General features: G+C 41.6%; 1 protein-coding gene and 1 long non-coding RNA gene across 7 annotated transcripts; one reads left to right on the plus strand and one right to left on the minus strand.

Moving 5' to 3' along the window:
• The first annotated feature begins 102 nt into the window (after positions 1-102).
• On the plus strand, positions 103-13,196 carry LOC119307658. Of its 4 annotated transcripts, none has more exons than XR_005149424.1 (5): positions 103-364; positions 6,484-7,893; positions 8,910-8,996; positions 9,952-10,044; positions 11,551-12,518. It is a non-coding gene; the product is annotated as an uncharacterized LOC119307658 (long non-coding RNA). The 4 variants fall into 4 exon arrangements; XR_005149426.1 differs by lacking the exon at positions 103-364 and adding an exon at positions 13,060-13,196 and having other exon boundaries at positions 6,285-7,893; positions 11,551-12,223; XR_005149425.1 differs by lacking the exon at positions 103-364 and having other exon boundaries at positions 6,292-7,893; positions 11,551-11,717; positions 12,160-12,518.
• On the minus strand, positions 9,494-13,825 carry LOC119307656. 3 transcript variants are annotated; one of them, XR_005149422.1, is made up of 6 exons: positions 13,541-13,825; positions 13,277-13,339; positions 12,729-13,067; positions 12,503-12,564; positions 11,937-12,004; positions 9,494-9,774 (listed from the first exon to the last, which is right to left on the minus strand). XR_005149422.1 is itself a non-coding variant. In XM_037583723.1 (4 exons), exons 1-3 carry the CDS (start codon positions 13,714-13,716, stop codon positions 12,947-12,949), a joined length of 360 nt encoding a protein of 119 aa, XP_037439620.1. In that variant the 5' UTR covers positions 13,717-13,825; the 3' UTR covers positions 12,457-12,564; positions 12,729-12,946. The 3 variants fall into 3 exon arrangements, 1 of the variants encoding a protein (XP_037439620.1); XR_005149421.1 differs by lacking the exon at positions 11,937-12,004; XM_037583723.1 differs by lacking the exons at positions 9,494-9,774; positions 11,937-12,004 and having other exon boundaries at positions 12,457-12,564.
• Positions 13,826-16,107: the final 2,282 nt, after the last annotated feature.

Below are 16,107 nucleotides of genomic sequence, written 5' to 3' on the forward strand. Positions count from 1 at the left end.
CAAAGGGGGCATATGATCAAAGGCGCGCGAACTGGGGGGGGGGGGTTATCGTGTATTTTCCCGATCTCCTACCACCACCATGGAAGAAACCGCTCTCCTCAGATCCATGGCTTCACTCTTCCTTCCAACAGCCTGCGGCCGTCGGCGCACCCTTCTTCCATGGCACTAGAGATGGATCTAGCCCCGCCCCGCCCCGCCAGATGGAGACGCATACCCGCTCCGCTGGCCGGACGGCAGCAACGTGCGTCCCACAACTACCTACTCCAGATGGGAAACAGTCCGCGCCCAGTGACTCTCAAAGCGGCCGGAGCGCCAACGTTTGCCGACCTCCATTGCCTCTTCTCTTCGTCTCATGGGTGGGTGGGTGAGTCCTTGTCAGGCCCGTTGCGGGTGCAGTTCTATCTTCAGTTAAGCGTAGTGTTCGGTTCAGTAATAGAACGGCGTAGATCGCTCCTCACCTCTCCAACGCTCGTCGCTAGCCGTTAGATATCACTGTACCGTTTCATGCCCGCTACTGTTACTTTTCAGGTTGTTGCCAGCTCTCTACCACCTACTCTGTCCACCTATAAAAGCAGCCGGGTTGTGGCTGTCTTGCCATCGAATCTTCTGTGAAATTGCCGTGAAGGCTAAGCAAACATATAGACAATACATATATCCCAGATCTGGGCGAGTTTTCCCCTTTTCTTCCTCTCAAATCCACTGTCTATGATTTGAGATTATAGCCCGGTCCTGACAAATTGGTATCATGAGCAGGCGTTCCTTGGCGGAAGCGAGTGAAATCGGGGCAAATTTTTCCTTCTAGCAAGATTCCCACCCTAATTCCCTCCCCAATTCTTCCGATCGGCGGAGTTCTCAAGCAGAGGATGTCGGGGCTGTAGTCAGGAGGTGGTGTGTGGTGGCGCTGGCGGCGGTGATTGTTCGGGTACAGATCAGTCGAGCAGGAGTGGTTGATCGGGCACATCGCCTGATCGGTAAAATCCCACGTCCGAGCACCGATCCGTGTACCTTGGAGGCGGGATCGCGGCGGCGGCAGGATCTGAAGTTGAGCAAGGGTTGCTGGACGTCCAGTGGTAAAATTCCTAAGCCCCACTTCAGATCAAGGTGATGGGGCGCGCAAAACCAACTGACGAGACAGATCTCCATGAGTTATTGTCTCTGCGTGAGGATTTTGGAGTTTTACAGAAAGATCAAGCTCAGATGCAGGCTGATATGGCAAAATTGCACGATGATGTTCACTCTGTCAGTTCCAAACAAGGAGAAATCTCAGTGCAAGTTGGGAATATTGAGCAAGTGGTGTTGGATATGGGCAAACAACTTTCCACAATTAATGCAGTGTTGCAAACATTGGTGAAGAACCCAGTACAACGAGAAGCAACTGATGTACCTTCCAGCTCCCAACAGAGACCTAAATCACCCACAGTCTTACAAGAACAGTGGCAAAACCAAGCACTCATAACAGAGCAATTAAAGAAGCAGTTAGAAGCATAAAAAGAGAAAACAAGGCAACTGGAAGACTTGCAACTCCACAATCTCCCTCCAGTTAGAGTTACCAAGCCAACAGTGCCTCCTGGTTATGAACAGCAGGGCAAAACAGAGCAGGCAAGCCCTTTGGGTAGTCCAGTAAATGCCACACAGCACCCTTATACTCCGGTGTTTCAGCAGTACAACCACCAAAACAGAGATCGACAGTTGTGGCAAGGGTATGCTAGGACATATGAGCAAGACATGCAATGTCAATTCATGAAATCGATAACAAAAGGACCTAAAATGGATTTTCCTAGATTTGAGGGAGAAGATCCAGTGGGGTGGATTAGGCAATGCAACAAGTACTTTCAGATGTCAGGTGCACCAGAAGAATATAAAGTGTCTCTGGCCCAACTATATATTATTGGTGAGGCAGATATATGGCTCAGAAGATCTGGGTTACTGAAGAAGAAAGTGTCATGGAAAGAATTTTGCACTGAGGTTACCAAAAGATTTTCTACACAAGGCTCCTATGACTTAACTGAAAAATTTAATTCAGTTAAGCAATCAAACAGTACTGTGTCTGAGTATACAAAGCTATTTGAAGATCTCATGGCTGATGTCCAGGAAGAAAATTCAGAGCTAGGTGAATCTTGGTTTGTCAGATGTTATGTGAATGGTTTAAGGGAAGGAATAAAGTTCCAAATCAGACCTTTGAGACCCCAGACACTGACTGATGCATATTGGCTAGCCAGAGATGTGGAACCCTGTCATCCACCTGTGGTTGTTCCTGCAAAAAGGACAACTGTTCCTTACAATAAATACTATCAGAAGAGTAATACAAATTACCCTCCCAAAGTGAATGTTGCTCCTGTTACACAACAGCAGTTTCCTATCAGACACACTGAACTTCCAGCTAGTACTGCTCAGAAAATTAGGAAAGTGGGAGAATGCTGGAGATGTGGAGACAAACGGGTACATGGGCATAAATGTAAATTGGTACCTAATGTCCAAGCAATGCAACAAGAACAAGAAGAGCCAGTCACCTATGACATAGAGGAACCACTATTAGAAGAGCAGGCAGAACAAGTGGGTGAAGATGATCAAGCTATGTTTATTTCTGCGTTTGCAATGGGTCAGCAACTTGCAGTTCCAACACCTACAATAATCATCCACATAAATGGTAAAAGGGCAGTTGCACTGTTGGATTCAGGAAGCACCACATCTTTCATAAATCAAGACTTTGCAGTGAAAGCAAATTGCAACCTGTTACCTGTCAAGCCTAGAAGAATTGCAGTTGCTGGGGGAGGCATATTAACATCTAGTGCAGTGGTTCCTAACTGCCAGTTTCAAATCTCAAAAATGACACTTTCACACAATTTTAGAACCCTAGCACTACCCAGTCATGATGCAATATTGGGATATGATTGGTTTTCTGCTGTCAGTCCTGTTTCTTTTGACATTCCTGCAAAACAGTTCAGTTTTACTCATGGAGGAAAGCAAACAGTATCTACAGCAGTATTCACTACTCCTGCTAGTGTGAAAGAAGTTCCTGTTAAAAAAGTGCAGAAACTGTTGGACAAAGGACCTGAAGTTTTCTTGTGCCAAATAAATAATATACTTATGGATGCACCAAAGGATTTCAAAACTCCCCCACAAATACAGAAGTTATTACTGGAGTATGCTGACCTCTTTGAGGAACCTAAATCCCTGCCTCCTCATAGAGCCCTGGACCACACAATTCCTCTAGTGGAGGGTGCTACTCCACCACAAGTTAGACCTTACAGGGTGCCTCAGAACCAGAAAAGAGAAATGGAAGAGCAGATCAAGAAGTTACTGGCTGCACACCTCATCAGACACAGTCAAAGTCCCTTTGTAGCTCCTGTAATTTTGGTGAAAAAGAAAGATGGATCAATGAGACTCTGCACAGATTACAGGAAACTGAATTCACTTACAATTAAAAACAAGTTTCCCATACCTGTTATAGAGGACCTTCTGGATGAACTGCATGGAGCAAAGTATTTCACCAAACTGGATTTGAGATCTGGATATCACCAAATCATAATGTCACCTGAGGATATACACAAGACTGCCTTCAGAACATTCCTGGGACATTTTGAATTTTTGGTAATGCCATTTGGTCTGTCCAATGCTCCTGGCACATTCCAAGAATTAATGAATACCATCTTTGCACCTTATTTGAGGAAGTTTGTGTTGGTATTCTTTGATGATATTTTAATCTTCAGCAAAACCTTGAAAGAACACTTGGAACATATGAAGCTGGTGCTGGAACTTTTAAAAGAACATCAACTGTTTGCCAAACTGTCCAGGTGTGTTTTTGCAGCTCCACAAGTGGAATATTTGGGACATGTGATTTCTGAAAAGGGGGTGGCCACTGATCCACAAAAGATTTCTGCAATAGCTGACTGGCCAATACCTGAGAATATCTCCAAACTTAGAAGTTTTCTGGGTTTGGCTGGATATTATAGAAGATTTATAAAAGGATATGGTGTTATTTGCAGACCATTGCATGATTTGCTCAAAAAGGGAAATTTCCACTGGTTATCTGAACATACAAAAGCCTTTCAACAACTGAAACAAGCCTTGACATCTGCTCCTGTTTTGGCTTTGCCAGATTTTTCTCAACCATTTATTCTGGAAACTGATGCTTCAGGAAAGGGAATTGGAGCTGTTTTGATGCAGCAGGGCAGGCCAATATCCTACTATAGTGCATTCCTATGCCCTAGAAATGCTGCTATGTCCACATATGAAAAAGAAGCCCTGGCTATTTTGGAGGCATTAAAAAGATGGAGACATTACCTACTAGGGAAAGAGTTGATCATTAAAACTGACCAACAATCCCTAAAGTTCATAACTGATCAGAAAATAACTGAAGGGGTGCAGCACAAACTAATGATGAAGCTGTTGGAGTTCAACTTCACTATTCAGTACAAAAAGGGCATCCAAAATAGAGTAGCTGATGCATTATCTAGAGTTCTTCCTAAATGCATGGCTATATCTGCAGTCACTCCCACCTGGGCAGAGGATCTCCTGGCAAGTTATCAACAAGATTCTACCAGCTTGCAGTTATTGGAAAAACTCCTCCTTCAAGGGAGTAATACATTACCAGATTACTCTCTTGCAGCTGGAATTATAAGATACAAGGGAAAAATTTATGTGGGCAACTCTCCTGCACTGCAGCAAAAATTACTTGCAGCCTTGCACAGCTCCTGTAGGAGGTCATTCAGGGAGGAGAGCAACCTATCAGAGAGTAAAAAGCATTTTCTACTGGCCTGGTCTAAAGGCAGCTGTAGAAGCTTTCATTGCTGCCTGTCCTGTTTGTCAGAGAGCCAAGCATGAGAATTGCTTGCAACCTGGACTGCTAGAACCTCTGCCTATTGCTGATATGGCTTGGCAGCACATCTCTATGGATTTCATTGAGGGACTGCCCAAATCACAAGGGAAGGATGTTATATTGGTACTAGTGGATAGGTTTACAAAATACTCCCACTTCATACCTCTGTCTCATCCTTATTCAGTAAGGAGTGTGGCTCAAGCATTTGTGGATACTATAATCAGATTGCATGGCCCCCCAAAACTCATTATATCTGACAGAGATAGAATTTTCACCAGCCAAGTCTGGAAAGACATTTTCTCTGCATTGGAAGTGGATCTCAGATATAGTACTGCTTATCACCCTCAAACTGATGGCCAGACTGAGCGTGTCAATCAGTGTTTGGAAACTTATCTTAGGTGCATGACTACATCTGCTCCTACCAAATGGTTATCCTGGCTCTCTTTGGCAGAATTCTGGTATAATTCAACTTACCATACTGCCATTAAAATGTCTCCCTTCCAAGCACTATATGGATTTCTTCCTCCCCTCATATCAGAATTGGCAATACCTGGACCTGAAGATGCAGAAGCACGGGACTTCCTAACTGCCAAACAACAGATATTACAGCAGCTCAAAGATAACCTGGTGTCGGCACAAAATAGAATGAAGAAGTATGCTGATACAAAAAGGATTGAGAGAAGTTTCCAAGTTGGAGACCCAGTTTACTTGAAAATGGCTCCTTACAGATTAGCAGCATTTGGTTTCAGAGGTGCTTTGAAGTTGCAAAACAAATATTATGGTCCCTTCCTGGTCATTCAGAAAGTGGGCAAGGCAGCGTACAAATTGCAGTTACCTAGTGGAGTGCAAATACATCCAGTGTTTCATGTGAGTCAGTTGAAGAAGCACATTGGGGAGAAGTCTATACCGGATCCTAATCTACCACTAGTCAATCAGGATGGAACAGTCAAAGTGGGACCAGAGGAAGTTCTAGAGGTTCGCCAAGTTCCTCGACATAATCTGCCAGTGGTGCAATGGCGTATCAAATGGATCAATCTGTCGACTGAAGATGCAACATGGGAAGACGCCGATTTCATCAAGTATACATTTCCGGAATTCTTCAGCAAAACTACAAGAGCATGGCGTGAAGCAGCAGTAACATCGTGAGGACACGTCGAATCTCAAGGAGGGGGCAATGTCAGGCCCGTTGCGGGTGCAGTTCTATCTTCAGTTAAGTGTAGTGTTCGGTTCAGTAATAGAACGGCGTAGATCGCTCCTCACCTCTCCAACGCTCGTCGCTAGCCGTTAGATATCACTGTACCGTTTCATGCCCGCTACTGTTACTTTTCAGGCTGTTGCCAGCTCTCTACCACCTACTCTGTCCACCTATAAAAGCAGCCGGGTTGTGGCTGTCTTGCCATCGAATCTTCTGTGAAATTGCCGTGAAGGCTAAGCAAACATATAGACAATACATATATCCCAGATCTGGGCGAGTTTTCCCCTTTTCTTCCTCTCAAATCCACTGTCTATGATCTGAGATTATAGCCCGGTCCTGACAGTCCTCTGCTAACTCCACCAAGCTACGCCACCAGCTTCTTCTTTCATCTAATCTAATCCAATCCCCCCTCTAATCTAAGAAAACGAATCCATCCTTACCGCCATGTTTATTCTCTCTTGTCTTGCAGGTTTGTTGGTTGGATCTGTCTCTATTTTATGTTACACTAGTATTACACACGGATATTTCCATCCATCGAGTAAAACGAATATCCCAGCCGCGTCAAGCCCTGTTAGGCCGTCTCCTGTGTGTGTATGTGCAGAGTTTATTTGTTTTGTTTTGTTTTAATCTTCTGTATGTATATCACCGGAGGACAAAGCAAAAGAAAATAAATCCATCTTGAGAAGAAGATTCACCCGAGTACTGTTTTCAGGTTGTTTGTATCTGTGGGAATTTTTCCTACAAGGATTTCAAACTGTTTGGGATCTTTCCCATGCAGTCTATTGTCTTTTAAGAAAAAAATAGATAAAAATCTTAAACCTCTTCTTGCAATTCCTTTATTACTTCTTCTGGTGGTGTATGTAAAACACTCTTTGATGAGTTTTTTCTTTTGCCACACCCTTTAGTACCACTTATTACAGAGATAACAATCCAAAGTACATTTTATTTGCCTAGCTCTGTCGCTAAGCCTTTTCATCTTAGCACTTATACTCACAAACTTTAGTGTCATTGTTAGTCCACTTTTCGCCAGTGCTAAGGTGATATGAGGATACATGCTAAGATTAAAAAACTTAGTGTCCAATGCTATGCTAGATTAATCTTAATCATTTACAGTTATCCATTCTAGTTAAATTGATAGTTTTACAGTCTAGGTCATATGATTCGTGCCAGGGTAAATTGAAAGAGAATATTAATGTAATGTATTCATCTTAGCTTCTATTGTGTCGGTGGTAGAGATGTGGAAGCTCCAGTCGCTAAAGAGATGGAGTAATTTAGCTAGCGTTTGGGTCATACTTTGGGTTGTGATTCTTGTTGCTTTGACTTTTTTTTTAGCATACGAACATTCAAGTAAGATCGTGTTGCTTTGATTTCACTTTTTTTTATTAATTCAGTGTGTGCTTCTATTAGGATTTTGATGATTTTTTCATCAAGTGAACCAAGCACATAATAGGTTGAGAAAATTGATGTGTGTAATAACCGTTGTGAAGGCATGGTTCTATCAGATTGGTGCATTTTTAAAACATCCCTTTGTTTGTGAGTTTTTTTTTTAACTCTGTGGTCATCTTATGGGGATATGCGCACATAGAGCGAGTGGTTCACATGTGTGTAGGGTCAGCCTTGTCCCCATTTTCATTTTGGTAGCGGTCGATGTCCACTCGTTCTCTCCCTCTCTAGACAGACAGATCCATCCATGGAGATCGTCCACATGTTATTTGTCTGCAGTTTCCTTACTGTATGTGTATGCATGCTTGCTCTTCAGGACCTTGGATTCCTTGCCTGTTGCTCATGACAGGCCGTCTGTTGCTGCATTTGATTTCTTTCTTGTGAAGGTGTCCAGATCCTGATGCATGGGGAACTTGATATGAACCATCAACTCCTGGTAATCGTTCTATTGTCAATTCATCTCTTTTTCCCCCACCCTGTTATGACAGTTCCTCTTCCCCCCCAAAAAAGTACTAGTTGAGATTACAAAATTTATGTTAAACTCTATACTCCCTCCATTCCAAATTAATTGAGGCTAGTTTAGTATACAAAGTCAGTACAAGCTTGTACTAGACCACCGTCAGTTAATACGGATTGGAGGGAGTACTTTTTTTTCATGCTGTTTTGATTTTACCAGATTGTTTACTGATATTCTTGTGTTTCTATTAAAATCTCCCAAACACTTGAGGCTAGAAAATGTATGTTAAAAAGAAATGCTTGAGGAGGGAGTAACTAGATAGCATTTGTGTTGGTTAATGGAAGAGCAGATGCTTGCATGCTAGGAAGAGGGTTTAGGCCGTTCTTTTTCATACGAAAATTATTGGAGTAGGAAGTTTTTTCTTTTGTGCATATGTTTGGTTCAGGATTGAAGAAAAGGAAAACATAATGAAGAAAATTTTCCTTGGTAGAAACTCAAAAATCCATTTGACATGTTTTTGTGATAGCCGAGGTATTTTTGTAGCGTAGTAACATCCTACTTATTCTTGTTCGCGTTGCTTTGATTTGAGTTATACTCCCTCCGTTCCTAAATGTCTTTTTAGAGATTTCAACAAGTGACTACATACGGAGCAAAATGAGTGAATCTACACTCTAAAATATGTCTATATACATCCGTATGTGGAGTCAATTTGAAACCTCTAGAAAGACAAATATTTAGGAACGGAGGGAGTATTAGTAATTTTGTGTTCCTACTCAGTAAAGATTTTAGATTTTTTATATTCCAGTGAACCAAACACACAAATTACCAGAATTTATGTTCATATTCGCGTTTTTTCCCTCTTCTGAATCCTGCAAATCAAATCGTTCCTTTGCTTCTGAGGTTTATTTATTAATTATTGGTTTTCTGCGTTTCCTCCCACGTGATCTTGTGTTCCTTGGTTTGTTCTGCTATGAAACTTACCCTTTGATGTTCAGGCATCTTGGATTTGCCTGTGTTGCATTAGTTGTCTTGTGAAGAAGATGTTCAAGTCCTGATGCAAAGGGAACAACCGTCAACTCATGGTAATCGTTATATTGCTTGTCAAATCCTTTTTTTTTTTTGCTTTACTTTATAATACTGTGATGAGAGTTTTTTAACGCACAAACCAGTCAGTCGTTTCTTACCTTGCGATCACTACAATATACTACCAGTCACTTAGTTTTTAAGGCATAGCTTTTGTATTGGCAACATTAAAACTAGGCTGAGTGGCAATTACTTGGATTTTCGTCCACAATTTTTGTTTTCCTCAATTAGCCCATGCCACATCCCTTCTACAACTAACATAACACAGTACAAATTATCCAAGCTAGCACTTACAGAGACTAGTTTTATGTAACCAAAGAACCCTTACATGCATGCAACTTACCAGCGTGTTTCAAGGTTCCAGTAATTCTAATAAACTCAGTATCTCTGCGCTTTAAAGGTTTAGATACATGTTCAGAAATTCAGGTAGGCTATTACCACTAGGCACTCTATAGATCATATCTTCCCAGAAATCTTCCCAGAACACACATCCATCCAATCAATTTCTGCTAAGACACTAACAGATTAAAGTCTTCCACCACATGGACATTTGTTGTCATGACAGAAAAACTGGACAGTTTTCTCTACTAATATTCTTGCTCGTTCAAAGATGTATATGATAGCCACCAGAAGACAAAATTTGCAGTAGCAAAAAATTCACGGAATCATTGTTCAGCAGAACTAATTATTAAAATTGATCGCCTTGTTTTTTGGACCTCCTCCTGAACGTTGATTGCCTTGTTTTCGGACCTCCTCCTGAATGAGCATTGCTTAAACCTGCAAGCACAAAAGATATACTCACTATGAGTAAATCAAAGTATTCAACATAAAAAAAAATAAACCATCATATAAAGCAATAAATGATCATAATAAACGGTTAATTTCCAGTTCTAAGTGCCTGTGCAATTCCACCTTGTTACATCTAAGCTCATTTCAAGTTTGATTTAATTACAGGGATAAAGCAGTCTGATACTGTATTGGCTCCACCAAGCCAGTGGGATCTTGTGTCAGATAAAACAAATGATGCAGGAGGAGCAACCATTGCAGGTGAATTAGCATGATGTCCGCCTTAACCTTTTCTACAATGCATAGAACTAGTGGTTATGTTGCGACCTTTGTGCTTTATCATCCCCCTCACAGTGAACTAATAATAAATTAAATTCTGCCGTGATGGTCGCTAGATGCACGAAGATAATAAGTCCAAATACTGATGATGCCAAATAAGTCCCAAGCAACCATATCTTCTTGAGGTTGTATGTTGACTTATTGTGGTGGCATATTGCAGTTTGTGGTCGGTCTGGGGGACAAAGTTCCCCCCACCGACATTGAGGAAGGAATTAGAGTTGGACAAGGTGTTGCTTTTGTATCTGATTATGCCTTGTGTCAAAATGCTTCTCTCTAATGATTGTGTGTAGCTGTAAAGGTGAACCCCTTTCTGTGCTAATCTAGAATAAAGTTGTTAATAACAACTCCTCCATTCACTAAGATAAGACCGTTTAGCTATTTCTATATCGGTGACTACATATATACTAAAATGAGTGAACATATATACTAAAATGTGTCTAGATACATACGGATCAAGAAAAAGCGAAAATGTATGGAGTATTTTTGAGTGCTAAGCTACATCACTGTTATGCATTAACTGACTGGGTACTACTTCCAAAGAATCATCTAAATGTAATCCTTCAATTGACCTGTGGCTATTACCTACTAGTATGATCTACTCCCTCCGTCCGAAAATGCTTGTCCCTCAAATGGATGTATCTAGCACCAAGTTAGAGCTAGATATATCCATCTAGAGGGACAAGCTTGACAAAGCTTTTTCGGACGGAGGGATTATCGATTAGCACTAGGATTTGGCACAATGTAAATAAGCAACAGTTGATGTAGTTTTCTTGCTGCAAGGAGTTATGCTATGTTTATGCTTTGTGTCCACACTTTCAGTTGACTAATAGATTCTGGGCAGTTTGATTTTTAACAAGACTAGATAAGGATTCAGTTGACTTACAGATTCTGGGCAGCATGGATTTCGAGTCGCTCGACTAGTTGCGACTAGTCGACGACTAGTCTATGAGTCGCAAAAATATGGTCGACTCAGCTTAGTGTCGACTCGTGACTCTTAGTCGCGACTAGTCACAACGCAGGCTCGACTTCTTCCGAGTCACTGCCCCAGAGCGACTCGCATGAGTCGCGACTCGAAAACCATGCTGGGCAGTTTGATTTTTAACAAGACTAGAGAATGATTCAGTTGACTTATAGATTCTGGGCTGTTTGATTTTTACCAAGACTAGATAATGATAATATAAGCTTACAGCATCAATATGCAAAAAGGAGAAGTATTACTTAATGAGCACCTTAAATGCAACACATCACTTTACCCAAGGTAAAGCAATACTGGAGGAAGGATTACACTTTACTTGCTGTTGTGTCTGGTGGTACCTATAGTGCTGGGGCTTATATGATTCCGCGCATTGATTAATATTCTGATTTTGCTATGCCGAGACTCTGCTTTAGTGCCTGATGCCCAGGATTCTTAATTATTTGTGCTCACAGGTTATATTCGATGCACTGCATACCAAGTTAAGCTACCGGCCAGCCATTTAGGACCAAATGAAGCAATTCAAAAGTTGTGCTACATAAATAGGTTCTTTGACTTGTAAGTCAAAAATCAAAAGTTACAAGTTAAGCATAACCAAACACTGGGAATGGCCGCACCAAAGGTAAGAAAAGGTGACATCATCTGAAAGTTAGCATATACATTTTGCTAGATATATCATTTTAACTTTTAGAATAACTACAGTCAGCACTTTTGCAAAACTGATTGGTTTATGAAAAAAACACATGCGAATTTACACTGCACTTATCATTTATGAGCCCATTTCGTGGTGACATGTGTATGTTATTAGCTTTAATTAAGCTTGTTTGTCCATTAATAAAACCTGATGAGTATGGCCATTGTCAGATAAACAGATGATGCAGGAGCAGCTTGTTTGTCCATTAGTAAAACCTGATGAGTATGGCCATTGTCAGATAAACAGATGATGCAGGAGCAACCTTTATCTAGAATGCTTAGAAGTAGTGGTTATGTTGTTACCTTTGCGCTTTATCATCTCCCTCACAGTTACGTAATAATAAATTAAATTCTGTTGTGATGGTCCCTAGGTGCTTGAAAATAACAAGTCCAAATATTGATGATGCCAAATGTTGTGAAAAACAAATCGCAAAGGTATGTCATTATTGTACTATGTTATGCCAATTGTATCTTGTGGAGATGATTCCTTGCAGGAGGATGACATTTAAACAGTCGATGAAGTAAGGAGCACAAAGGTCCAGAGGTGAATTTATGCCCTGGTTATGCAAATCTGCTAGTAAGATTGAAGCAAGCGATGCAACCCGCTGATGTGGAGCAAACTTTGATTAACAAGTGATGGTACAAGCTAATGTATGTATGTTTTGGGCTGCTGATGCACCAGTGTAGCATGTTATAAAATTTCTGCAAGGTTACCTGGATGTTGTGTTTATTGGAATTTTCCTTCCAACTGTTTGTGCAACAAGCGGCGCTCGTCTCTGCAAAACAATTTGTAGATATTGATACCAAAGATGAAAAAAGAATGTGTAGAGAGAATTAATGGTAAAACAAGGGTTCCATGTTGATATTCATAGCAGGACAGGACAGATTATTATTTTTCCAAGTCAAGCTGTAGAGAATGACAGGCATGATTTTGTCCTACCTGTGGATCTGGACGTGAGAATTCCAGTCTCTTGTTAGCACAGATCGGTTGCACGATTCACACTTGATCTTGATATCGGACAGCGATAGGGCTCTCAACTGGGTAACCTCATTTTTGGCGTTGAACAGCTCCTCCTTGAGGGCAGCCTTTTCTGCCTTGCATAGTTTCTTATCCTCTTTTGGAGGTGAAATACATACTACGAGAAAGAAAGAAATCATTTACAAGAGCTCAATCTTGTGAAGGAGCTCTTCCTTTTCCTCTTTGAGCGTCTTCTCAAGATGAGCGATTTCTTCTTTCAGCTCAACCTTTTCCTCTGTGTGCTTGCTCTCAGCGTCAGCCCTACATGCAGTTGCAGTTAGTTAATTCGGTGGGTAGATCGATCACAATAGAAGATTCATCCATGTAATGTAAAGCATGCAGTTGCAGTTAGTTAATTTGGTGGATCGATCGATCACAATACAACATCCATCCATCCATGTAATAATAATGTAAAAAAAGCAGGGGAGGGAGGGAGGGAGGGAGGGAGGGGGTCCAAGACGGACACGTACATACGCTCCAGCTTGCTCTGCAGCTCTGCCTTCTCATCTGCGAACAGTAGCTGGTTTTGCTCCCTGCAAGTGCACCCAATTTCTCAGTCTCGATCGAGAGGACACCAACACAAGAGATGAACCCAATTTCTTTCCCAGTCTCGATCGAGAAGAGATGAACCCAATTTCTTTCTCAGTCTCGATCGAGAAGAGATGAACCCAGTCTCGATCGAGAGGACACCAACACAAAGAGATGAATGGAGGAGAGGAGAGGAGAGGACTCACAGGTGGTCTTCCAGATGCTTGACAATCTCCCGCTGCTTCACCATCATGCTGCATTCTCGGCAGCGCTTGTCCCTCATGTAGGAGATCACGTCCGCGGTGCCCCTCACAAGCTCCGCAGTTCCCGTGGCCACTGCAATGCCCGTGGCCACCGCGGTCAAGGTAATTGAGGGCGACATTGCTTTGGATCTCGGGGAGGGTAGGGATCGACCGGGCGGCGGCGGCGGATGGGGGGGATCCACCGGGCGGCGGCGCAGGGTGGGGGATCTCGGGGAGGAGGGTTTGGGAGAGACGAGACCGGGGAGCTAGCGCTCGGGTGGGCTTGCTTTTGGGCCCATGGACCACTGCTGCCGCTAGAGACTGGAGTGCTCGTCTATTTTTTCTTTTCTTTTCTTTTCTTTAGGACATACATACATACTGTATGTATTTTGCTCATGTAAAACAAATTATGTATATGTGTTCATGTACAAAAAGTAAGCACAAAAAACACAATTCAATAATAAGAAAAACGAAAACCTAAAACAAAAAAGCTCGCATTAGGTGTAGGGTATTTCTTTTACAACCACCCTCTCAGGCATTTTTATTCATCCTGTCTAATTGCAAAATGTCAACTAGGTAAATATGGATTACAAAGAGGACATATAGACGAGCTCTCTAAAGAAAGCCTCCTTAGCACATCTATGGCCAGCAACATTCGCTTCCCGATCTGTCCATCACACATCAAATCCCTGGAATTTTGGGAGATAAGGGCATCTCCAACAACAACCTACAAATTTTCTCTTGCATCCATCCGTCGATAGGGGGACCAGTTGTGGACATGGATACGGGAGACCACCATCCAATGGTGCAGCATACATTTCAAACACTATTTCAACAAACCAGGGGAAGTTCATGCAAACACGACGGATTTTCATATAAACCGAACGAAATTCATGCAAACCCGCCAGATTTTCATTACATCTCAAACATTTAAAACAAAAAAGGCAGAACAAGCTTAGGGTCTTCCTTGAATATTACCTTGGGGTGCCTTGAGCATCCCCAAGCTTAGGGTCTTGCCGCTCCTTATTCCTTCATCCATCGTGATCTCACCCAAAACTTAAAAACTTTAGCACAACAAACTCAACAGAAACTTCGTGAGATCCATTATTAGTATAATAAACAAATCATAAACTTTAGGTACTGTTGTAAGCTTATTCATAATTATTCCTTGCATAATACCTTATGTATTATAAATTATCCATGACTTATACACCCGATATAATCCATGGCATCATTAAAATAAGCACACTATGCAATAAAAATACACAATATGTCTAAATCAGAACAGTCTGTAATGATCTGAACAGCCTCGACTATAGTTTCGCTACAATGGACACCAACAATAATCTAAAAGCGCTTGAAGTTTCGGGCTTGGCCTGCCGGAATCTTGTGAACATCCGTTAGGACATTTCCCATCTTTGTGTTTTGGATGATGATGACAACTTGATGTCGCTTGAACTACGTTGGTATTTCCCTAAAGAGGAAGGATGATGCAGCACAGGTACGATAGGTATTTTCCTCAGTGATAAGACCAAGGTTATTGAACCAGTAGGAGAACCATGCAACACCACGTAAATAGCTCCTGCACAAAGAACAAATACTTGCAACCCGAGGGGTTGTTAATCCCTCACGGGTAAAAATATAGGTAAAATTGTAGTAGTTTGGATAAAATAAATAATAACAATAAATTGCAGCAAGATATTTTTGGGTTTTTGGATTAATAGATCTGAAAATAAAAACGAATAAAAATAGATCTCGAAGGCAAATATAATAAAGAAGAGACCGGGGGCTGTAGATTTCACTAGTGGCTTCTCTCGAGAAAAATAGCATACGGTGGGTAAACGAATTACTGTTGGGCAATTGATAGAACTTAAAATAATCATGACGATATCCAGGCAATGATCATTATATAGGCATCACGTCCAAGATTAGTATACCGACTTCTGCATGCATCTACTACTATTACTCCACACATCGACCGCTATCAACATGCATCTAGTGTATTAAGTTCATGGAGAAACGGAGTAATGCAATAAGAACGATGACATGATGTAGACAAGATCTATTTATGTAGAAATAGACCCCATCTTGTTATCCTTAATAGCAACGATACATACGTGTCGGTTCCCCTTCTGTCACTGGGATCAAGCACCGTAAGATCGAACCCATCACAAATCACCTCTTCCCATGGCAAAAAAAATCGATCTAGTTAGCCTAAGTTTCAAAGATTCGAAGAAGAAATACGAGGCTATAAGCAATCATGCATATAAGAGATCAAAAGATTCAAATAACTTTCATGGATAGAAACATAAATCTGATCATAAACTCAAAGTTCATCCGATCCCAACAAACACACCGCAAAAAGAGTTACATCAAATAGATCTCCAAGAGACCACTGTATTGAGAATCAAAAGAGAGAGAGGAAGTCATCTAGCTACTAACTACGGACCCGTAGGTCTACAATGAACTACTCACGCATCATCAGAAAGGCACCAATGAGGATGATGAACCCCTCCGTGATGGTGTCTAGA

Source organism: Triticum dicoccoides, chromosome 5B (assembly GCF_002162155.2).
Source record: "Triticum dicoccoides isolate Atlit2015 ecotype Zavitan chromosome 5B, WEW_v2.0, whole genome shotgun sequence".
Classification (NCBI taxonomy): domain Eukaryota; kingdom Viridiplantae; phylum Streptophyta; class Magnoliopsida; order Poales; family Poaceae; genus Triticum; species Triticum dicoccoides.

What these genes read in the sequence shown, in the direction of transcription:
- LOC119307656 (XM_037583723.1), bottom strand. Translation starts at nt 13,716, where the DNA reads ATGTCGCCCTCAATTACCTTGACCGCGGTGGCCACGGGCATTGCAGTG. An exon ending in AAGCATCTGGAAGACCACCT is followed by an intron (nt 13,340 to 13,540) that starts GTGAGTCCTCTC and finishes GTGCACTTGCAG; the next exon opens with GGAGCAAAACCAGCTACTGT. An exon ending in CAGAGCAAGCTGGAGCGTAT is followed by an intron (nt 13,068 to 13,276) that starts GTACGTGTCCGT and finishes AACTGCATGTAG; the next exon opens with GGCTGACGCTGAGAGCAAGC.